Below are 24142 nucleotides of genomic sequence, written 5' to 3' on the forward strand. Positions count from 1 at the left end.
GCTAAGGCCTTTAAGAAGAAATTCTCAAGTATTTAAAAGGTCAAACCACCTGGTTCTTAGTTTCCCTCCCCCACTATGTATAGTCTTTTTTTGTGGTTGTTGTTTCACTGGCAGGGGGGAGGAGGAGGAGGAGGGGAGAATATGCTGCTGTTTGTAAAGTACAACACAATTGGCAAACCCTCGCTTTAGAAAAGTGTAGGTTGTAGCATGCATGACTAACGATTAATGATGCTCATTAAAAAAATGAAGTTCTGGTGAAATTCATTAATGCTTGGCTTGAGTCTTGCTAACAGTTACGCAACATTAAGAGCAAGGCAATTACAGATCTTGGCTGCAACTCATTGAGAGAGAAAAAAATACCTTTTCCTGTTTAACTCAATGGATGACATGCTGCAGTACAAAAAATATGCTGGCTTGAAAAGCTAATGTCACTGTAAGACACACTCACTGAGGCTCCATTGCCACCTGTAGGTGTGTGCTGAAGCTTGCCCTGGGAAAGCATGACACAGAACTAAAGGCACTCATTGAAAAAAATGAGTTAAAATAATAGCTGTGCATCCATCTTAAATAAACCAGATTATTTTGATAAAATCAGCTTTCCCAGGCTTATTTCAAATGCCTAAATCAGTGATTCTCAACCAGGTGTGGGGTGCCATGTGGTGCTACCCAACATTAGTACTATTAGCCTTATAACCATGATTCACAACATAAATCCAGAGATTTTAAATAGGAAACCTTAGTTGTGATCTTTCTGTGTCCTTTGCAATAGAAAAAGCTGCTTTATTATTTTTCTGTAGGCAAAAAGTGAAAACTAAGAGCTAACGTTTTCCAAAGAGTCTTTCCAGATGTGCCTCAAGTCTGTCCAGGGGTACTTTGAATCGAAAAGGTCAAGAACCACTGGCCTAAATATTCTAGTTCAGTAGAGCTCAATTTTTGTACAGCAGCAGGCCAGGTGCTTGCAACCTGGAGGCACCATTCCCTCCAGTTGGGGAAGGAGGGAAAGGAGAAAGAGGGAAAGGAGGTGGCTGCCAGAAGGAGGGAAGGGAGATTTCCTCTGGTAAATAGTACCTGCCACATGGGGGAAGAGAGGGAGCTTACCAAGAGAGCTTCCTTAGTTAGCATCTGCCTAGAAAAATGGGGAATAAAGGAAATTAAGCAGCACCTGCTATAGGGGAGGAAAAAGGGAGAGAGCAGGAAGGGCTGCAGGAACAGCACAGTGCAGGGCAGGAAATGGGATGTGCTGGGCTGAGCTGTTTGCCACTGATCTCCCTCGTTCTAGAACAGATCCAGTCACTTCGAAGGCTAGATATACTAGCGTGTAGATTGAATACCATTGCTCTAGTAGGTACATAGTAATTGAGACCCCTTCGAATAATATTTATGAAATTCTTCATCCCAAAGGATCAAAAACAGGAATCTGTATACACATAACACCATAGAAAGCTGAGGTGAAGAGCAAGCAGGTGAACAACAGGTGACACCATACTTATAGGACAGGAAAGTGAAATCATGTTTAAAAACCTGTGTGTTCCCTTCTCCTATAAGACTTTCTAGTGTCTCCATACAGCAGAGTCAAGATCAGTTCTCTGAAGGACTGCAAAAGAATACGCTTCATGGAAAAGAGGTTCCATCCTAATGGGCTTAAAGCCAGCTTATATTAAAAAAACCCCAACTCTCTTTTCTCTAACTACCAGCATTACACAGTAAAGCTGTGGAGGTTTTGGCATGAGATCTGAGAACAAGATTTACCAAGGGGCTTAGGAACAGCAACCCTGTGCGTTCCTGTGACAAAGTTCAGCACCAGTTTCAGAGTGCCGTTCATAAGCTGATGTTTGGTGCCTGAGGTCTCTTGGAAGGGGAATTTGCAGCATTCAACCTGCTAAACAACATATCAACAGCAGCCAACACCAGGCTCATCTCAAATCTTTCTAAGCCCTCCTCAGATTCAGCTCCACAGCTCCAGAGACTTAAGCAGCAAGCTAGAGGAGTGCTCAGCCCACAGGCCAGACGTGACCCGCTGAACCATCGCATGCAATGGGCAGGGCTCACCACAGGCTGGGAAATTTGGCACCAGGGCAGCAGTGGCAATAAATGCTGCTACCCCTTCCCACTGCCAAAATCCCAAGCTGTGTGCAGCCAGATATGGGATAGGTGCTTCCTGCCCCCACACATGGCCAGATTGGGGCTGAGCAACATCTCCCACCCCCACAATGCAGCTGAATTGGAGCTGGGCCACACCCCCTCCTTCCCATGCAGCTGGATAGGGGCTGGGCTGCCCTCCACTGCACAGCTGGACTAACTCCAAGGGTGAGTTCCAGCCCAAGTGGAGTGGTATTCAACTACTGTTGTACAGACACGCGGAGCCTGAGGAAACAGACCATGTCAAAATGTTTTTGAATGAACTCCAGTCCTACTACCAGAAATCGGTGGGAGAGGACAGAAAGAATGCAGCCAACTCCACCTGGAAAAGAGATGCTTGGCACAGGATGTTCAAAGACTGCCCCTCCTCCTCCCGTCCCCTTTGGAAGGAGAGTGGACAAGGAGAATGAAAAAGACAGCGACACAACTGGACCTGGAGACAGCAAGGAAGACAGCAGTAGAATCAGTAGCAGCGGAAGCTAGTGATGAGGACTGTGAATGAACTGAGAACGTAAACCCCAGATAGGGGCTAGGACTAAGAGCTTGTGATGGGGTTAAGGAAAGGGAGGTGGGTAGGTGCACGGAGATGCAAGGGAGCTGGTGCATTTATTGTAATGGGTGTGCAGTTTCTTAATGTGGTTTTAAGGTGTGTGATGGAAAGTTTACATTAGATGATGTATATATAATTATACATATAGTTTTACAAAAAGGTATTCAACTACCGTGTAGCCAAGAAAACAAAATTCATGGGGCAGAAAACAAATGGAAACTAGAGAAATTATGATTTTCTAGCCCATTGATGAAGGTACTCTCTTTCAGAGCAGAAAGGCCTGTGCTCTTGTCCATACTGCCAACATTTTGCATTTTTATCCAATGACTCTAAAGCAAACAGCATGGTGTCAGGCACAGGTGGAGATCTCTCCTCTCTGAAGGAAACACATTCCTAACTGAACTGGTCAAGCTCTGCTTTCACTCCCATGAATTTTGTCTGTATAGTGGCCCAGCTTCTTCACAAGTTGGTTGGTTGCATGTCCTCATCCTAGCCTGGCCTCTAGCATAGTAAAGATGCTCTCTTGAAAGATAAGCCAAGGAGAATTCCAGGCTAAGGAGAGTTTGGAATCAATGGGCATTTTTACACATGCTTGTGGGGGGAGGGTCATGTTGGAGCCAAGTGCTGTAGCATCTTGCGTTTTAGCATCCCCATGCTTCAAAATGGCATTAAGGGTACTTTAACTAAAGCTCATCAATAGCTGTAAAATTCGTGTCAGGGCAGCCTCCCAGCACATCTACAAACACCCTACGTCTACCACTTCCTAGTCTAGTGCTGTTACCACAATGCTTTTAGGTGGGCAACATCAGCACCACTCTTTTCTCCTGTTTTTGATTAAAATTGCTGTGGGTGCTATACTCGCAACACGAGTCAAAGTTGGGCATGCTCAGAATGCTCCTACTGATTTGGGTCGCCCTAGGGATATAGGTATAAAGGACACCTAATTTGTGAAAGTATGAGCAAGGCTTTTGGCTTAGCCAAGATAACAGACCATCTGGGCATATATAACTACTGAAGTTTAGGCACTGAGGTTTTCTGTCAAAAAAAACTTAGTGTCCAGGAGGCATCAGAAGCACAAACAGGGCAAGACAATGTCTCCCTTTGAAAAAGCTTTCATTATCCTCTCACTGAAGGAAAATATTACTGGTATGTCTCATACTATCGCCTAATGGCATCCCTTTACCTAATGTCATAGATCATGGCGAACAGTCACTAATTGAATTTGTTGCAAGACAATTCTTAATTAGAGATTCGCACACAACTTTGGACTTCCTAAAAAGGGCTTGCTTAGTAAACTTAAGGAGAAGAGAGTGAGTTTTAGGACAAGGCCTTTAACACAAGGGCATTTTTAAATTGGCATATAATCCAAGATGATAACTCACTCTCAATGAATATGGGATAATTAACAGAAGACCAGCCACAGCTACTGTGTTACAGAGAATCTTGAAGATTCATGAAGGAAAAGTCAGAGATGTTGACTGGATCAAGCTAAGCAGTCAATATTTGAATCTACAACTTTGACATTGTTTGATCATTTTATTCTAAACATGAATAAATTGCTAAGATTTATCCATGCATAACTGTAGTATTACTACTTTTGCAGCAAAAACTGTAGATAAGATAAATGGTTTGTTTAGGTCAGTGAAGGCCAAATGAAGCTGAGGCATCTGATAATCTCAAATTATGCAATTCTTAATGCATATCACTACAATTCAACAAGGGAAAATTCAGTAAATCAAAAGATGAGTCATATGGTATTTATTAGTCCAGATTTCTTTTTTCCATGTAGTTTTGTCACTGATTTATGAAGCAAGCTTTGTTGTGTCATACAGTTAAACCACACTGTAAAATAAGTATAATTGCAACGGTTGCATTTGATAGTGCAAAGCTCCTTCTGTTACAGCTCCATGTTGTAAGACTTACTGCATAACAGACATTAAGTTTCCCTTGGGAGAGTCACTGCTGTCCTAGGAGAAACCACAAATGCACAGATGTTAGGAAGGACACTCCAGGAGAAAAAATAACCTGGGAACAAGCAGGATTAAATACTCCTAGGAAAACAAACCTCTGTACACATTTTCTTTTGAGAGAATCCACAGTACAGTCCTTCAGTATCCCAGGGTACTTTGCTCCTTCCCCTCAAACCTCCTAAGGAGACAGTAGCATGTGCTGGACTCTGGACTGTTGCTGCAGTTGAGCAGGGGGCAGAACATCCCCTATCCCCTTTATCAATCCTACATTGTGCTGCAGGGAGACATTGGCTGACCCAAACTGCTCAGTCAACCTATCAGTTTCCCTGTGCACTGCTGCCATCTGTCACCAGGCAGACTCAGGAATCTGTGGAACATGCTGAGATGTGTGGACAGGGTCCACCCATCTGCACAGCATCAGCAGGGCAAGCTCTCTGCTCTTCAAGGGCCTCAGCATTTGAATGTTTATTTGGGCATTTCTAGGTTAGTTTTTCTACCAGGAGAAGAAACTTGTGAGAAATCTTCCAAGTTATTTGAATGCATGCATGCAGCCTTAGCTTACTAAAGTTCATTTTAAGATCAAATTAAAAAGGTGCCATCAGAAAAACTAGATTCATGTGGCTGAATTCTTCCAGCATAGGTTACACTTACACAAAGCTGAAGTATTATGAGACTTCTTTGTACTAATTTAGATTGTGTTTTTAAAAGTACTATAGTCCTCTAATGGCTATATAAGGGAAGACTCATGTTTATTCCAAACATATTTAAAATGAAACTAGATAGGCAAGTTTTACCCTTAGTTCCATGAAATCAATTCCCATGGACAGCAGTAAGCCCTGCATGTACATGAGGAAAAGCAGAACTGGGCTCAAGAAATGTTACTCCCAATATGGTCATTACAGACAATGAGAATTTGAGTGCAACTAAAATCTACTATCTATTTATATGAATCCCCTCTTTTAGATGCATCAGTGACATGAGTCTTTTTAAGGGTGAAAGAGAGTGTAGAATTAACAGGATTTTTTAGAGCTACATTTCAAACATCATTTTTGTTAGAACCCCAAAACACCACTGACTAAGGTCATGTTATAAGTCTCAGGAGTAGTCTCCTTAGATGTTAATGGCAATTTATACTTCAAAGTAATATGGATTGTATCAAAGATTTGGAGGTTTTAGTATATAATCTAACCCTAAATACGGATAGGTATACAGGTTCTGCCCCAAAAGATAACTGATTGTGGCAAGTATGAGTCAGTTGCATGACTGTAAGAGTAGTGAGTGTTAAGTGGTTCATTCACACCACTTCCTAATTCTCCACTTAACTTAATGACCAAAACCACCTTTAATTCCTAACGCAGATTTGCTTATAGGCTGTTTTTTGGAAGCCAAGTACTAAATCCCAAAGAATACCATTTCCAGAGGAATCATTAACACCTCAAATGAGTGGCATTAAAAGGAAAATACATAGCCTGAATAATAGCTGAGCTATTGCATGCTGCTGTATTTAAGCCACTAAAAAGCAAAATCATCAAAAATACATGCCAACAGTGCCATAAGAAACCAGCTCCTTGTTTCCACCAGTTTAATTTACAAAATGAGTGTCCTTCTCTTTGAAAGATGCATTCCTTATTTGATCAGTGGTAGAAGGCCTTTACTAAAATACAGCATCAACACAATGCTTAGAGTCAAAAGAAATACAATGCATTCTAGTAAGAGCTGAGGAATGAACAGAATGCACATTAACTGACACACCACTAAGATAATATGTCTAGCTATTTTTGTTTTATTTTTAGACAAAATCCATTTAACTCATACTTAGCAAAAATGTAACAATAAAAACCATACCAAAAAATATCTTCTAGACAATGGTATGGTGGAATGTTTCCTTATTATGCTATAGCCCCATCTCTGAAAGGGTTTACACAGGTTTGGGTAGCTGGAATAATGGGACCAATAAACCCACTTCAAGTTACATTTAAGATATTGATCGCTTCTCACTGCCCAGACTATTCAAAACACTTTTGTAGAAAGCAGTATAGCACTACCATAGATGTCAGTTGAGATACAAACAGAAATCATCATTGATACATTTATAGTGGCTGCTTTGATAACACTTAAGATTACGATGACTAGAAATTAGAAAGTTTTTTTTTTCAAACTTACTCTGTGTGCGTGCATGCATGAGTGTGAGTACATTGCTGATAGGTCATTTTTAAATTATTTTCCCATATAATCACTTTCATCTTGTGGATCTCTCCCTGGTGTGAAAAATAAACACACCCCACAAAACCCTTTTTAAGATGGTAGATTATGGTTGTAAAAAAAAAAAAAAAAAAAAAAAAAAGCAACAGAAACAATACACAGTAGGACCTCAAAAACTTTCTATCTTAAAAAGATTAAAAATTAGATTTAAAGTGGTTCATGTCCTTTGATGCTTTTCTCCAACTTTTGATTCCAATGCAATAAAGTCAGAACTCAGTGCTTTTCTTTTTCTTCATACAGGCAAACCTTAATGGTCACAGCATTCCTGAGAAGTTTCTAAATTAAAATGTCTGTAAGATAGAAAAACTGGAACATAGAGGTTAAACCACTTCTAAAGACCATAGGGGAGTCAGTGTAATGTGCTGAATGAGAAACCCAGTGTCTGTAGATCTGTCCTCTGCTCAGATCACTCTGCCAGTTTAAACCCATTTCAATCAGCTCTTTTTGTCATTGAATAGGAAGCTATCATTAAGCTATCCATCTATTTCAAACTAGTCAGGATCTTGAAAAGCCAAATAATTATTTGTTCTTATACAAACAAACCAATTGTGCACAAACTTTTAAATATAGGATAGTTTTAAGAAAATTTATTTTCAGTCACTGGCCAGTTTTTTTTTGTTAAAGTAATAAACATAATTGAACAGATCATTTGGTAAATTCTCTTGAAGTCAGACAATGCAATTTCCAGTGTCTGACCACATCAGTAGAACAGTACCACACAACTGGCACGTGCAAACCATTTACACATTTTTCTTTTCCATTCCAGAGGTCTGTAGGCCACAAAGGTTGGCTCATGTTGTTGTGGGCCATCTGGACTTGTGTGGTTCTACCACCTCAGAGAACTTCCCTCATTCCAGCTGTGTGGTTAGCTAGCAGAACACCTACATTGTCCCAGAACAAGCTCTGACTTTGCTGCATTTTTCATAACTAACTATACCAACTGTGTTAAGCCTATGACATTAAAAGGTACAGAAAAAGATCAGCTGCAAGATTGCACTACACCATGTGGAAACATGATCACGTTTTTACTGTTCATCAACTGGAATTACCTCTTGCATTTGGGAAAGAGGACAGGAAGCCAATTGCTAACTAGCAGTTTTGTATTTAATATGTTTCAAATGTATCTTTTTGAAAGGCATATATTAAAACAAAATACCAAAACAGCACTAGAGAGCCCAAACTGATGGGTAGGAGTCAGCCCACTGAACCACCCACAAAGCAAGTGCCATGAGAATAAAAGGGACTGGGATCTGGTGGGTACAAAGTGGAAGGTTTTAGCAAGAAAAAATGTGATTTAAACAAGTATGTCCATTAAAAAAAAAAATGTTTTAGTGGAAGGGGACTAAGGATAGAGTTTAACTTCTGTTAACAGTCAACTTCCTTTTTGAAGTAGTTCAGCTTCAGCACTGAGCAATTTTTCCTTTAGAATTTGATTAAAATCTGTGAACTGCAAAAGTATAGTGAGATCAAAAGGCAGACCAAAGCTTCAACTGGCTTATTTTTCCTTCTTTGTAATTTGTGAATCCCTCCTCCCCTCAAATACTGACCTTTTGATACTTTTTTTTAGATCCCCAAGGCATTTAAAGTTAAATAATGCTTTCCAGGACCCTAGGTAACATGAAATATCTAGCTTCTAAAAAGCATCAGTACTTGTTTTGTCTGGCACATGGATTCTGACAGAATAGGAGTTACACAGTCATTTGTGTCAACTTGACAACCAAGATCATATACATTTAAAAACAAAATGCTTCTTCCTTCTCTGTGCCCCAATATTTTCCAGCAAGTCTGTTAATCACAGCCATGACAGTTAAAAAGGTAATTGTAATTGCGCAGAGCCACAGTATTTGTCAGCTTGTTTCTGAGGTTAATACTTTCAGAACAGGGGGACCTCCTAGCCTAATAACTGTTTATAGTAAGTTGGATGACTACTTGGAATATAGCTGTAACTTCTATACAAGAAAGAAGTTATGGGGTTAAGAAACTTAGTCTAATCCTAGGCAGGATAATACTTCATTAAAGAGAAAAGACGCATCTGACAGAATTCAGTTAATATATTACAGTAAACATTTAAAAATAACTGTATGCTGTTGCACTTTCATACAACATGCAAGTATTGCCATCAACAGTACAAACAAGGTCTACTTTAAAACTGTCACTTTATTCAATTCACAGACAAGACAGACCAATTCACTCTTCCATTTGACTACTGATCTAGGAAAAGCTTATTCTGAGAAAAAGCTGGATATTACTATAGTAGTATAGTACTAGTAGTATAGATAGTACTATATTTTCCTCCTAATAGGTCAGAATGGGATTTGATAGAGGACACTCATTATGACAAGGATAAGTGGGCCACAAATTTAGTAGTTTAAGTGTTCTGGAAAATGACAGCCAGAAGTATTTTAATGATTTGGTCTTTTATTATAACATTCACAAAGTTACAGGGTTAATAATTAATGCTTCTATGACAACAGTTTACATACACTGGAAACTGCTGGTTTAGGAATTTTCTAACAGACCATAACTCACTTCCGTTACTACAGGAACAATACTCTATAGAAAGGGTCCTTAATATTTCTGTTCAGAAGCGACCAGCTGCCAATGATGTATGTGAAGAATTACAAGTGTTCCCATTTAGAGTGAATGAGATTCAACAATTTCCCCTATATTGAAGGGCAATACATTTTCTTTTAATTAGCATTTTAAATTTGCCTTATTACTAGAATATAATTTTTCTTAAGCATATTACTGTATTAATTCCTTTATTTTCAGAATCATTATTCCCAAAAAGCAGATGTTAACATAAAAAGCAAATGGAAAGCAGACAGCAGAGGCAGTAAGACTATGGTGGATGCCTTAATAACAAAATTAATATGTTTTGTTACAGGGTGTGTATCTGATCATCACACAACACACACAGATCCCTTGAATATGGTCAATTTAACAACAACAAGATCAACAAAAAAAGCCAGCACACAAAGGTTGGATATCTTCTTTACATCAAAATTTCTACAAAGGAGAGAGTACAATGCAATACACAAATCCATAAATGCAAGATACAGTACAATTCACACTAATTTACAAATGGTTATTTACAGTGTTGTATGTACATATGCACTCAGACCCAGTTAATGAAAATCAGTTTAAAAATGCCTTTCTAAAATGCAGATTAAGAATCATAGATGGAGTTTTAAAATTATGTGAAACTGGTCATCACTTAAGTCTTTAATGTTTAGATGTTTTAGTAAATCAGGCATGGATTAACCAGGTCTGATTACAGAAATGTGTCAGAAGAAAAAAAATTCACACTATTCTGCTTTACAAAAGCAACCAGGCCACAGGTCTACTGAATGATACTATTCATGCATGAATGCCATTGTTAACAACCCTCTTTATATTTACAATATAGGTTTAAACTACAGCAAGAGTTATTAATTTAGGCATTCATGCCCTTAGTTTAACAAAGGCAACAGAATAACTTCTTGATTAGTCAAAGCCAGAATTACACAGGGATGTTTCTAGAGCTCACTTTTTTCTTTAAATACCCTTAAATTATTACAAAGAGTGAACTTTCAATATGAATTTCAGCAAACAAACGTGTGTTCCTTATTTGAGTGTTCAGGTGGTTGATTAAAAGCTTGTGCAGTTGCAGCTACAGGCCAATTATTTGCAAACCCACAATGCCCTAGCTGCTAGCTGACTCTGCTGTGGGCATAAAAACTAGTTACACCAGCAGGTAAACAATGCCAGGGATCTACATTGTAGCTATTTTTGTAATTACCTGTGCATATGCTCTTACCCCACAAAAGCTGAAGGGTGGCTACTTAGGAGGCTAGCTGTCATTTACCACAGGTTACAAGCACATGCACTCTGCAGTGGATTTACCTATGTAATGGGCACACTGTAAAACTGTCCTCATTTACCCTTTGACGACTGTGTGGTTGTCCCCAATTCGCAGAGTATCTTCTAGCAGAAGAGGAAAGTCCAAGCAGCACCAAATAAAACTGAGGAACATTCCCTAACAGCATCTCTCAAGAGCAACTTATTGCAGAAATTTCAAGCTTATCACATTTTAGTCTTAAATGGGAGTTGGAGCACAGCAGTACTTTTAACATACGAATGAAAAACCAAGCTTCTACTTACAGTGCCAAGCCCAGCCTTGTAACTTAAGTAGCCTTCTGCTTTTAAAATTTAGTTCAAACAAAACTTACGGTGCTAATATTCTTGCTTGTGAGCTCTACATAAAGAGTTCAGTGGAATTAGAAGCTCTACATAACCAAGGCTGAGCTCCAAAAATGAAGCCGAATATGTGAGAACATGGTTACCTGCACTGTAAAAACAAGCTTAAAAACAAAACAGCACAATTCCAAAACAAAATACTACTAGCATGTGACAAGGGAGTTCAGCTTAACAGCAACTGCACTGTCTTTAAAAACAAACAGCCACCCCATATAGATTTTAAAATACAAGATGAGCCTTAGAATAGCTGGGAGACAAGGCTCCATTAATTTAATTTCCCCAGACTAAAATAATTGAAAATGTTGCCACATTTTCACTTCCACATATTTCTAAACTACACATGAACAGTACAAGAAATAGACCAGCCACTCTGGCCAAAAGGACTGCTTTTACCACAGTTCTGAAATCAAGAGCTGAAACACTCCCACACTGAACAGAATCTTAGTCCAAGACACGGCATGCTGAAACGAGAAGCACCTCTTGTGGAGCGTGGAATACCAAATGCAAGATTGTCAGATTCATGCTCTTAGTGAGAAGTCAGGTTTTATTTTGGATACTAATATTAAAAACTACTCATTGCTCGCTAGTTTCATGAGCTCTAGAAACATCCTTGCTAGTGCTACAAAAGGAAAGTGTAACTTTGATTTTTAGCTACTCAGTTCTTTAGACTATACCAAGAGGATCTGCCCAATCTAATTACCCTTTTTTTTTTTTTTAAATAATTACTAACAAAAATGTTAAATCACGTAAAAAAATTTTTTACCCATTTTTTTTTTTGCTGTTTTAAGAATGCGATTGTTGGAAATACAAGATTGGACTAGTCACTACTGAATACAAAACTTAAGAAATGACTTGCTTTTGTAAAACAACAGAATGACATTCACAACTGTTTTTAAGGTGAAAGTGTTTCATTCACATTGATTGCTTTAAGCATCCTGGTACAATCCAAGCTTTTGTCAAGCTTGTGTGTAAATGACACTGTACTACAAAGCAATTTGAATAAATATCTTTGCTGGAGTCTGTGCATCAGGCTCTCCATATCTATTCTTAAGGTAAGTTTGTGTTTGCATATATTGTATATGCACACACTCGGACTTTGTACACGTGGGCACTTAAGTGACCAAAGTGCAAAGTTTTCAGAGGAATAATTGGAGTTGTCTAGGTGGCTGCTCAACTCCACACAGCAATTTAAGATTTAAAGCCTCCTATCCACCTGCACAGTTACTAAGCAAATGTTTTCAATTCATATTTTGTAATTCAGACCATTCTTGGTATTGCAGCTCTTTAAAAAGTTTTATGATCAAAGCCTCATTTGTTCAAACCTCACTCATTTGGAGAAAGTTTGCTGAATGTGAGAATGTACTAGTAAAATTTCTGTTATTATTTGGTAGGAAAATGAGAACACGTAAGAGAATCTACAACTACTTGACTAAGTATTAAAACCCCCCCAGAAGTAGAGGGTAGAAAGAAGTGAAAAAAGAAAGATTAAAATGATATATAGATTGTAAACTTAAGTGGCAATTATTGTTTTGCTCCCAAGTGCAACAGGATTTCCATTCACTAAGCTTTAGATCACGAGTCCATCCTGTTGGCTGCTATTGCAATATGTTAAAATATACACATAGTCCAGAACATAGTGTTCAAACAGTTTTGAAAAACTTTTTTTAATGGGAAGGAATAACTTGAGATGTTAAAATAGTGGTCTTTAAAAAAAAAAAAATGTACATTTACCAAAACAAGAAATCCTTCCACCTTAGTCAGTTTGGTACACTTCCTGTTAGACACTGTGCGATGGTACATATTCCTGAATAATCAGAGGGTCACAAAACCTTCACAGTTCTACAGAGTAGTACACTAAGCAGAAGGGGGGAGGGAAATCAAAATATTGGCATTTATCTATCACAACAAACAGGGAAACCTCTTTATAAAAAGTACCATGATGTGGAAAGCTGCTTTTTATCTTCCTCTTCCTTCCCCTAATTATTGTGTACTACCATTCACATACTTTTTGTATACAGTTCAAAGATTAAAAGTTTTCTGACCATGTACAGTTTAATATAAGTTAAGGTTACTTTAATAAAATAAATGCTAAAAACAAATCCTTTGGAACAATTTCACTGTCTCCACTCGAGTGATGAAAGCAGCAATGGAATCATGTTAAACTCATAATAAATAATTCACATACAACCTGTTAAATTACAAAAGTAAGGATTACCTTGCCATCTCTATGAACTTTTTATAGATTTAGCAAATTTCTAATCCATTTTACATCAACAGCAGTAGGTATGCTCTTCATTAGATTTAACATTAAAAGACTGTTTTAGAGGCATCATTTGTAAAGCAAAACAACGAAGTGAACATTATAGTACTTTAACAAATGTTTAGCTTTTTCCAGTATCTGTTCTCAGAAGAAAAAAAAAGTAGTTATTCTCTAGGATTGCTTCTTCATTTTAAGTTCCTTCTTCATTACTCAGGAAGTTTTAACGCTGTGACCTCTGGCTTCATTTTGAAATACTGGTTAAAACGAACTATTGCATACCTATTCAAAAAGTAAAATTGAAAGTTAGGAAGACCTGAGAATTCTTAAAAAGTCCAACTGTTTATGCCAAGAGTCTCAAAACCTCATTGGATAATTTCCCATTATTTTGAAGTCCCAGGAAGTTGTGCTTATTTATTTAGCATACTGTGCCATCTAGTGGTTACTGTCTAGAAAACTTTCAATTTTGAGAATCTTATGACGGCCTGATTCACTAGTTCAACAAGTTGCAAACACTACGTTCAAGTAAAATAAAACACTGAAATCAGTTTATTCGTTTAGTAACCACACAGCTCAGATTACTAATTTATGTTTGTGTTAAAGTGGCATCTTAGTTTAAATAAAAGAATTTTCAGAAGACACTTTTGTCTTAATAAACAATGTTTTTCCCTCCAAAAAGCAAGGACACTGATGTTTTATTACCTCAACCCCACAACATCAGCCATTATCTGGGTAAGGCACTAAATCCTGTGAAGGATCATTGAGGAAAGCATTTAGATTATGTCTGTGGAACACCCCTTGCCATGTGAAGGTCAGGAAGCCCTTGCTCAGGGCAAATAACTCTTAAGTCTCAGACCTAATGGGAGCCATTTTCAGCTCCAATATGGACATATCACTGGGACCAAGTAACTCAGCTTCTGTGACACTACCACTCCAATTCAGAAATTTACTTATCTAAAACCTCAGTTTGTGAAACTTAAACCATCAATATTTATGAAGCATTTATGAAGTTTTCGAATGCAAGACATTCTTCCTCAGGTCTCTGATCACAGGAAACAATGTCTTGCATTCAAAAGCTTGTTTGACTTTATTCCAACTACACAGTTGGTCCAACAAAAGATATCACCCTAAGAAATCGTTGCCTCTCTCAACTTCTGGACCATCATGGTGACACTCTTACACTACTATAAAGTACTCTAACATATTTTCATAGAGGATATAGGTCATGTTTTAAAATAAAAAGATTTTAAGACATCACAGGGTGAACGTCTCACATTTTTTGTCAATGGAATTTATCTGGGCATCCTGTTTGCCTTGAAATAATCTCACTATACAAATAAGAAATTGTGTGTACAGGTATTTCTTTAAAAAAATCCTGCTTGAAAAATGTTAACTAAAATAAAACTTAGGCAATTTTGATAGTCAGAAATTTGCCTGAGGAAAATAAATTAATCATTTATAGATAGTATAGTCACTTACCCTAGAAAATCAAAGTCAATGGTAGAATATTTGGCTTGAATTAAAGCCCAAAGTCCCCAAAAGAAATGAGAAGCCTAAAGGGAAAAATTATTGGTCAAGGATTAATAAGCTTAACATTCAAGTAATGAATAACATGGTTTGTCTGCAGAAGAATTCTGCAATTACCAAGAGCAAAAATTCATAGTTTTACAAAGAGAAATTTTGTTCAGGCAAATCTTCCTTAAGCAGAAATACCAGAAGTGTTACAAATGCCAATAATGGTAGTCAACTTCATAGAAATAATTCCTTGTCTGGGATCAGTTTTTCTAGAAAGAGTTCCTTCAATAATATTGTAGTAGAATATGAGCTACAGGTCATTTATTAAAGGAAGTGAAGGATGTGTAGCAATGGATCACTTATTTACATATTTGTTTGATTGTGTTACCTTGACACTTACACACCGTACTTTATACTACTAAGAATAAAACCAAATAAAAATCTCATTAGATTTAGATAAACATTATCTGTAACATCACCATTTAAAAAACACAACATTTACAGAAGTTTCACATCTTTTCTGACATTACTTCCCTTTTCCAGTGCAGACAAATTTGTAGGCAGTATTATATTGAAGCTCTGGATTACATGAATTGTATGATTGTTAATGTGGGGTTATTTATTTTTTTAAATACATTTTGGACTTATATATGGCAGTTGAGTTTGATAATTCCCTTGTGAAAGATGCATTTGTGTTTTGGACCACCCATGCTGCATATCATGCTTCAGACTTCTATTTATGTTTTGTAAATAAGTGCTTACAATAACGACCCAAGTCGTTTCCCAAAGCATTCATATACTTCGAGTATTCCACTCAAGTCTCTTTATAGATCTGAACAGTGTGAGCACTTGAAAGACATTTCAAAGTACAGGCATATTAAATGTGCATCTCTCACACGAACCATTTCAGTTTTGATCAACGTGTAGCAGTAGCACTTTGGAGTTTTTACACCAATCCTCATTAATTCTAGTTCCTGTTTTTCCTAATATAACCATGCACTAAGTTTAACTACATTAAAGGAGCCCCCAGTTCCTGTGGTTTACAGTATTTGTACATGTGTGGTCTGAAGATGCATCTTGAGCAGTTATGTAAACAAAGCCCCTATCCTGTTAGGCATTAATACAACCAAAGTTTAGAACTCTTGAAACAATGCTACACATTTTGAAGCAAACCACTAACTTAAACTAGAAAAAGTAGATTTGCAGCTAATTCAAGTAAATGGACAGCTGAATGAAATTACCACAGTTGGTAAAAAGGCTTACAACAATAAACAAGCAACAAATGCTGCAATACTATCTAGAATAAGGGCTTGTTTAGTGGGCCATCTTCCTGAAAAGCAAACCAAACCCCACTAGCTTTCTGCCAGAAGATTGGAGGAAACTGTGGAGATTAGTCAAGTCTATCTGGACCAAGAATTCAGCAGCAGCACTGAATAATTCTCTCCAGATGCAGCTGACAAGGCAATATTTACTGCCCAGATGTTTACCTCCCTGGGCATAAATCTGTATTACCATTACCTTTGTAAAAATTTTAAATCTGGGCAAGGGACAACTGCCATGAAACGTCATACTGATCTCCTGCAAAGTAGGATCAAACCTGATTAGCGCTTGGTAAACTGGGTATATTAAAGATATAAAGCTATAACAAGTGGCATTAGGAAGTCAGCCCTTCCTCAACCACTGCTCCAGCACTGTAAAAGTTACAGTTTTTCAAGTGAGAATGGATAGGAAAGGAGGATGGTGGAAGGGCACTCTAAGAAGGTGCAACTTCCACCTCTTTACTGCGTACTAAGACAGGCTTGCCCTCTGTGTAGTCTTCAAAGTATATCTGAAGGGGGAAAAAAATGTATTACTCCCTCTATGCTCTGAATAGTGATTTTGGACTTTGCCTTCCTAGTTCCATGTACAGTTATGCTACACACTCCCATAAAAAAAAAGTCTGTAACCTTCTACATTAGAATTTTGGACCCAGGAAGTCTGTGACAAATGTACAGAACATCTGTTTATAGAAGAAAATAATACTGTGCCGTTAGCAGTCTGAAATCAAATGTCCAGTATTGCCAAGTTAGGTCTTCATACTATTTAGCAAATTTCATCTGCTGGTGAATATTTATTGTTCTGCATGTTATATAACATAATACCCTGACACTTGGGCACTCATCTAGGGTAAGACCTAACAAGACATATATTATTGCATATATACAGGTATCAGTTCAAATCCTGATAGCATTTCTTCTATTTAATCAAAGCCAGGATTTAGGAATGCTGAGACTCTTACTTGAATGATTTCTCTGTTAGCCAATGAAGACAAAAGATGTGGCTTACTTCCCCTTGCCTGTGATGGAGAAATGTGTTACAGCCAGACTGACTTGATGACACTGTTGTCTGGGGGAAGTCAAACCTGCATAGCAAGAGAACTGCAGTTTTCTCCATACATTATAGTACAGAAAAACAAAGACTGCAGAAGAAGTATATTAGAGCCCAAATTCTTTGTAAATTTAGATTCCTGAGCCCTCAGCAAAGACAAGTTTGCAAATCAGCCAGGGGATTGGTGTGCAGAGCCACAGGAAACAGTTGTGAGGGACTGTATGAGGTGCTCCAGCTGACTGGAAAAGCAGCACCCTTTGAAGATAAAAGCCATAACAAAAAACAGCTGTGAGCTCATATTTAAATTTAGCTCTCACTGGGTGGCTAAGTTAGTTGCAAACCACTCATACCTACATGATTCAGGTGCTACTGTATTCAATTATACCTCTCAAATGTACTTTTGTGCAAACTACGAGGAATGTGTGGTATTGTATAGATTAGTAACCCAAAGAAACTTACCAACGCAAACTGATTTACTTGAACATACAACACTTCAACCTCCTTGTCAGTAACATCTGTGCCAAATCCTTTATACTCCTTGTAGGCTTCAAGGTAAGATCTCAGCCACTGCTCCTGTAATTCCCTACTGGGATAAAGGCTATAGTCTACCTCATTCACCCCTAAAGAAAAAAAAAACAACAAAACAAACGACCTTCCATTAGGTTTTTGGATGGCTATATGATGTTAAGAAGCTTGTTTCCCAGAAAAATCTACATATTTGTATAATATTTGATTTCCTCTGAAGAATTCCAGATGTTCATGTTGATGGCTACAGCAATGAAAAGTGCAACTCAATTTTGAATGATTTGGTACTTGCGTATTCGGCTACTGCCAACATACATGTGTACTTTTGTACTTTGATATACATGAACAACAGTACCTTTCCGCAGCCACATGGGAGAAGCCCCATGAAATAAAGCATTACAAACCAACAACCTTCTGAGGAATATTCAAAAACCTGTTTAATTCTAGCAAAAGAAAGAAGAATGATTTTACATTATCTGAATTTTTTCTTACTAAACATGAGACACTCATGTGTTATGTTTATTTTATCATGGACAAAAGAAGAATTTTCTGTGCATCCAGTACCGCACCACCATAAACTAATCCCCTCTTCTACTGACTCTTAACATTTGGAAGTTTCACTTGCTTCTAATTATACCATCCTTGATCAAAGTTTTATTTTTTGCCTATAAACAAGCCTGCAAGTTTGCCTGCATTACACACTACAATTCTCTTTGTATGCTTGTGCCTCTACCTCAACTCCACATATACTGAAATCATCAATCACACCTTCCTCTATCTCAAATTCCCTCAGACTCCTGTGGATCAGATTCTCCCCAAATAAAAGGGTAGTCCTGTGCATGTACGAAATCATAATTTAACCCCTTTCCATTTTGGGATTTGGGATTCATATCTGCCCTTTCAAATCAGAGGAATGTTTTAAATTCAGAGGTTCTTGACTTTTGTCAATCTATTCATCTAGCACAAATCCTTTGCCATCTCTCTCACTGTTGGTGCCTGACGGTACTCTGATATTTCAAGCATCTATTAAATCTGAAAGCACTCAAATTGCCAAAAACCTTGGCTGAATTGTCTGAGAGGAGCAACAGTACACAAGGCTGTCCTCATCATATATCTCTATGCAGCATACTACAAAGCAAACATGGGTAGGTCTCAAAATACATATATACACTGCCAGACATTTTGAAAATATAACTAACATAACTGCTTTAAAAATCTCTACTTTGGGGAACAATGCCAAGTAGACTAGAATTGGTGCATTTACATCACTATACTGTAGTAACTGGTATCCCAGAATTTTTACTATTGCTTTTTTGATGCAACTGGCTAGGGGTGCACTGATATATATATCTTTTGGCAGATATTGAGGGCCGATTATTAACCAGCCATATCGGCTGATACCAATCCAATGGCCAACTTGCAACCTAGCAGCATGGAGAGCAACATCGGCCCGGTAAAGGGGGTGAAGAGGCATGGGAGAGGGAAGGGGCAGATCGAGGCCCCCACAGTGAGGGAAGGAGTGGGGCAGGGGCAGGTGTTGCGCGGCTGGGGTGGGACAGGGGATGGAGCTGCAGGTGACTAGACCGGGGGAGCTGGGGGGATGGAACGACCCCCACCACTGCATGCAGCCCTGCAATAGGCATGGGGGCACACACACCCCTGAATCTGTGCATGGGCTGCCTGCTACAGGCCAGGGGCTGCACCAGCCTCTTCCCAGCAGGAAGGCCGGTGCTGGGAGGGATTGCTACGGGGTGGACTTTAGCCATTCCAACGCAGCCTAGCTCCCAGACCCACAGCAGGTAGCAGTGCAGCCCCAGACCCACAGCAGGTAGCCCATACAAATCTGGGGGGCACTCGCCCCCCGTGCCTCTGCCAGGGTGCACTGTGGCAGGAGCTAACCCTACCACCCCCTGGACGAGCTGCCCACAGCTCCATTCTGTGCCCCATCCTGGCTGGGAAGTTGCCTCTGTCCTAGTCCCACTCCCTCCCTCACTGTGGGGGCCTTAATCTATCCCCCCAAAACATGCCCCCTCCCCCTACTACAGATTTACAGGCCACACTCCTCTCCAAGCTGCTGGGCTGCATTTCAGGTCACATGCGTGCTGCAACTGCGTACATGTGTGTGGCCTTTATCAGTGATATTATCAGCCACATTGGCCAAAAAAGTCAACTGCTGACCATGTTAATTTTTCTTCTATTGGTGCCAATATGATATGGACTGATATATCGGTGCAACTCAACAACTGGCATACAAAAAAGGGAAAAAAAAAAGAGCCCTTATTTACACTTTTAGGACAAAGGGCATTCAAACAACCATACAGGACCAAAAACTTTTTTATGGGGCAGGTATGGTCATTCCTTGGTTTTTAAAGTTTTCTTTGGGAAACTTATCTTTAAAAACCAAGTTAACGTGGTACCAAGTTAAGTATGGCTTAACCTTTTTCTCATAAATCTGTGCAGTAACAAGGCATTAGACTTAGGTTAACAAGGATATCAAGACTGAGTCACTATCAAGTCTCCATAAAAAACTATGCAAGGAATCACAAGTCTGCTATTTGAAGGTGGAGAATATCATGTAGCACAGACATAATTCTCTGCCATACCTACACTCTGAAGAATGAAACATGACAGCACCTCACAATACTTTTACTATTCTTTTTTAATTCTAGAGAGAAAGCAAGATTAATCATAGAAATATAGAAAATTAGGGTTGGAAGGGACCTCAAGAGGTCATCTAGTCCACTCCCTTGCTCAAAGCAGGGCCATCCCCAATTATAGCATCCCAGGCAAGGCTGTCTAGCCAGGACTTAAAAACTTCCATGGACAGAGATTCCACCACCTCTTTAAGTACCTCTTCCAGTGCTTCACCACCCTCCTAGTGAGAAAGATTTTCCTAACATGCAACCTAAACTCCCTCTGCTGCAACCTGAGACCACTGTTCCTTGTTCTGCCATGTCACCACTGAGAATAGTCCAGCTCCATCCTCTTTGGAACCCCCTTCAAGTAGGTAAAGGCTGCTTTCAAAACCCCCTCAAGTCTTCTCTTCTGTAGCAAAACTCCCAGTATTTTTTTTTCTTTCAAAATTCATTCCCTTCCCTTCCCCAACCATTTCTGACTTTGTCTCTCCCTCTATAGATAAGTAAGCAAGCCAAGATGTAGGTAGTAAGTTTTATTTTTCTCTTCCCTCTGCAAATAAGTTCCCTGCTATTTTGATACAGATATCCATGGTTTTATAAGTGATAATTATTACGTTTGTCCTGCTTTTATATTGTGCAATTACTGTTTTAGGCCTATATATGTAAGTTAGCGCAAGTCATGTCAATTTTCCATCTTGTAATGTCAAGCCTCCATCTTATCCTCATGCCCAGTTGTGTAACCTATGACTCATACTACCCCTCCTATGCAACTTGGTTCCTGAATGAATGGGGATGAATGAGGGTGCTTGAGAGACAATGGCAGGAGGTCTAAAAATAGCTCCTTCTGAATGACCGAACCATCAACACCAATACCTGGACCAACGGCCCAGCCCTTGGAACCAACTTCAGCATTCAAGAAGCAAAAGATGAGACAACCCACCATCGTGCCAAGGCTGCACATGCTCAGTAAGAACACGTGAAGCCCTCTGGAACAGGGCTGATATTGCCTGGACAGCCCCTCCCCATAGGAGATCAGAGGTAGTCTGCCCCAAAAAGGGGTAGTGAAGACTGATTCCTTGGGAATGCCATTTCCATCTGGACCAGACCAGCTCCACATCACATCACCTATCCACCCCAAAGGCCCTGCCGGAGACCCCCCTCTGGACCCCCCCAAGCTGAAGGGGACCCCAACTGGGCATCGAGGACCCACTTTCAGCCCTGGGATAGATAGGTAGATATCACCTACATATTTCCTCCTCTAATTTGGACTCCCAGACCCTGCACCAAGCCTCTTTAACCCCTGCTGCCTGTTTGCACGCAAGGTGACAATATTTTATTGGTTCCTATCTCCCCTTTTCAATAAGACTACTATCATTTGTAACACTGAGTTGGGTTGCATTTTACTGAGCCCCAGTCCCTTCCCCTTCTTAAATTCCAGTCTCTCTCTCTCTCCATTCTCAGCCCTGTTCCTGCCACTTTTTGCCTCCTCTCTGTCCCTTTTCTGCAGGCTCGCAGGACTGTTGCTTTCTGCAGGCTCACAGCCTCGCTCCCGCCACTTTTAGCCTCTTGCCACCTCTTCCCAATCCCCATCTCTCTGCCTTCTCTTTCACTCTGTGTTCTCTACCCCATCCCCACCCCACTCCTAGTTTTCCTCTCTCCACGTACCTCTCTGCTTCCCTGTAGGCTCCTTGCTCTAGCTCCAGCCTCCAGGCTTCTCCCCAGCATTGCTCCTTTGCTCTGCTGGCTTTCTGCTTTCAATTAACACCAATTAACCTTAAATTACCCCAACTTCCCTCCAGTCTGTCAGTTCTAATCCCGGCACTGGCACCTTTAGGTTACTGCTGGTGGAGACTGAAATTAAAGTAACCCCAAGCCTCAGCTCCTTAGCCCAGCTCTCTCTAGTCTACTGGTTCTAATCCCGATCCTGACAACTTTCACCCCCCTACACTTTCACTTTGTCTTACTTTAACCTTCTCCCAGGTATCCCAAGTACACCAAGAACATGCATACACACCACAACACCCAAGTTAGGAACTCACCTGTATGTGTAGGTGAGTGGTATGTCTGTGAACTGATATACATGTATGTCACTGTGTGCATGATAGATGAATTAGTGATCCGTGTATGCATATTGGGTATGCAGGTATTGCTAACTGATTCTGGTTTAATTTCTTTTGGTCTGCATAGTGCGTGTAGGTGCTTGAATTGGTGATAAGTGTGCATTTGCCTACACTGGTAATTTTGGATGTATATGTGCCTGAATTGGCAGTGTGCGTTTGCAAGCCTGGTGGGGATGCATGCACCTAGAGTGTGTGTATGCACCTAATTGATTTTTGAGTATGTGCCTGTGCAATTGTATACCACGCCCTCCTGTTTAACAGTGCAAAACTGAGATCCTGAGAGTTGGCCTGACCCCACAGGGCAACACTCCAGCTAAATAAAAATAAACTCAGTTCCCTCAGACATCATGTGTGCCAGCCCCCGACCATTTTCATTGTTCTCCACTGGACTCTCTCCAATTTGTCCACATCCTTTCTATAGTAGGTGGCCCAATACTGGACACGGCACTCCAGATGTGGCCTCACCAGTGCAGAACAGAATGGAATAATTAATTCTCTTAATCTGCTTAAAAATGAAGCTAAAGGCAGATGGCAAGCACTTGGGAGTTCTAGGTTTATTTTTGGCTCTGCCAGATTTCTTGCCCAATTGGGGCCAAGTCAATAGTCCCGCATCCAAAGTACCATAGCTGCAAATTAAGGACATAATAAACCTCCCCCCTACCTCTCCCCGAGATATTCAATTCAGTGATGTTAATACATTTTGGGTTTAGCAAGTACAGTTAAAGAAAATGTAAACTGATTACTAGTTAAATTGGAAAGTCAATGTTTACCTGCAAACTCATTGAAATGATTTCCAATATCGTATGCCAGGTAGTTGTATCCAGAATATTCATAATCAATGAACTGTACATCACCTATGCGAGACACAAAAGTGAAAACATAAGTGTTCATATAAAATAAACCCTGTACCCTAATTCTGTGTTGTCCCTAGACATCTGCCAACAATATAGTCTCATTTGTGCCCAGCTGCATGCACTCTTGAGACATTCCAGGGTAAGGCTGTGAATTTAGTGGTATGAGCTTCCCTTATTTAAAAAAAATAAACAACAAAAAACCCCTCCCCTGATCAACAGCTTGCTTGAACATACAAAAAAAAAAAAAAAGAAAGAAAAAAAAATCCTAAAAGCCTATTTCATGAAATTTCCAGGTCTCAAGTTCTACCACATGGGGGCACTGGTTGCCTTTAAAAAAAAAAAAAAGATACTCGGATGCTGTTTGAGGGGAACACTCATAATTCTAAAAAACAAAATCTCCTCAAAGTATAACTAGACCTAGAAAAACAGGACTACTTGTCCTGCAAATGGAATTATAGATTAAAATAATTCCAACTACCCTGACAAGTAAAGGAGTATGGCTGGGCTACAAAGTGTGGTAGCATGCATGAAGTCAGTTTTGTAAGAGCTAGCTCTCCTCTCCTAACTTTTCAAGCATCTTCCAGTTTTGACTAGCTACATGAATATAATGCTTTTCATGTAGTGTGACTGAATCAGTCTCAGTCTCAAAAAAGTGCCATCAACCTGTACAACATCATCAAGCCCTTATGAAGTAGCAATACTATCCCA

At 39.4% G+C, this 24142-nt stretch overlaps 1 protein-coding gene across 3 annotated transcripts in view; it reads right to left on the reverse strand.

Moving 5' to 3' along the window:
• Positions 1 to 6977: 6977 nt before the first annotated feature.
• Positions 6978 to 24142, reverse strand: part of ETNK1 (ethanolamine kinase 1) — an 87199-nt gene continuing 70034 nt past the window's right edge. For all 3 annotated transcript variants that reach the window (XM_090043623.1, XM_090043622.1, XM_090043621.1), the window contains 4 exons: positions 23351 to 23434; positions 17759 to 17919; positions 14897 to 14970; positions 6978 to 13699 (listed from right to left, as the gene is read on the reverse strand). In XM_090043623.1, the coding sequence (XP_089899749.1) occupies positions 13627 to 13699; positions 14897 to 14970; positions 17759 to 17919; positions 23351 to 23434 (392 nt within the window). In that variant the 3' untranslated portion in view covers positions 6978 to 13626. The remainder of the gene's footprint in view (positions 13700 to 14896; positions 14971 to 17758; positions 17920 to 23350; positions 23435 to 24142) is intronic.

Source organism: Crocodylus siamensis, chromosome 4 (genome assembly GCF_052110815.1).
Source record: "Crocodylus siamensis isolate JL-2025a chromosome 4, ASM5211081v1, whole genome shotgun sequence".
NCBI classification, from domain to species: Eukaryota; Metazoa; Chordata; order Crocodylia; family Crocodylidae; genus Crocodylus; species Crocodylus siamensis.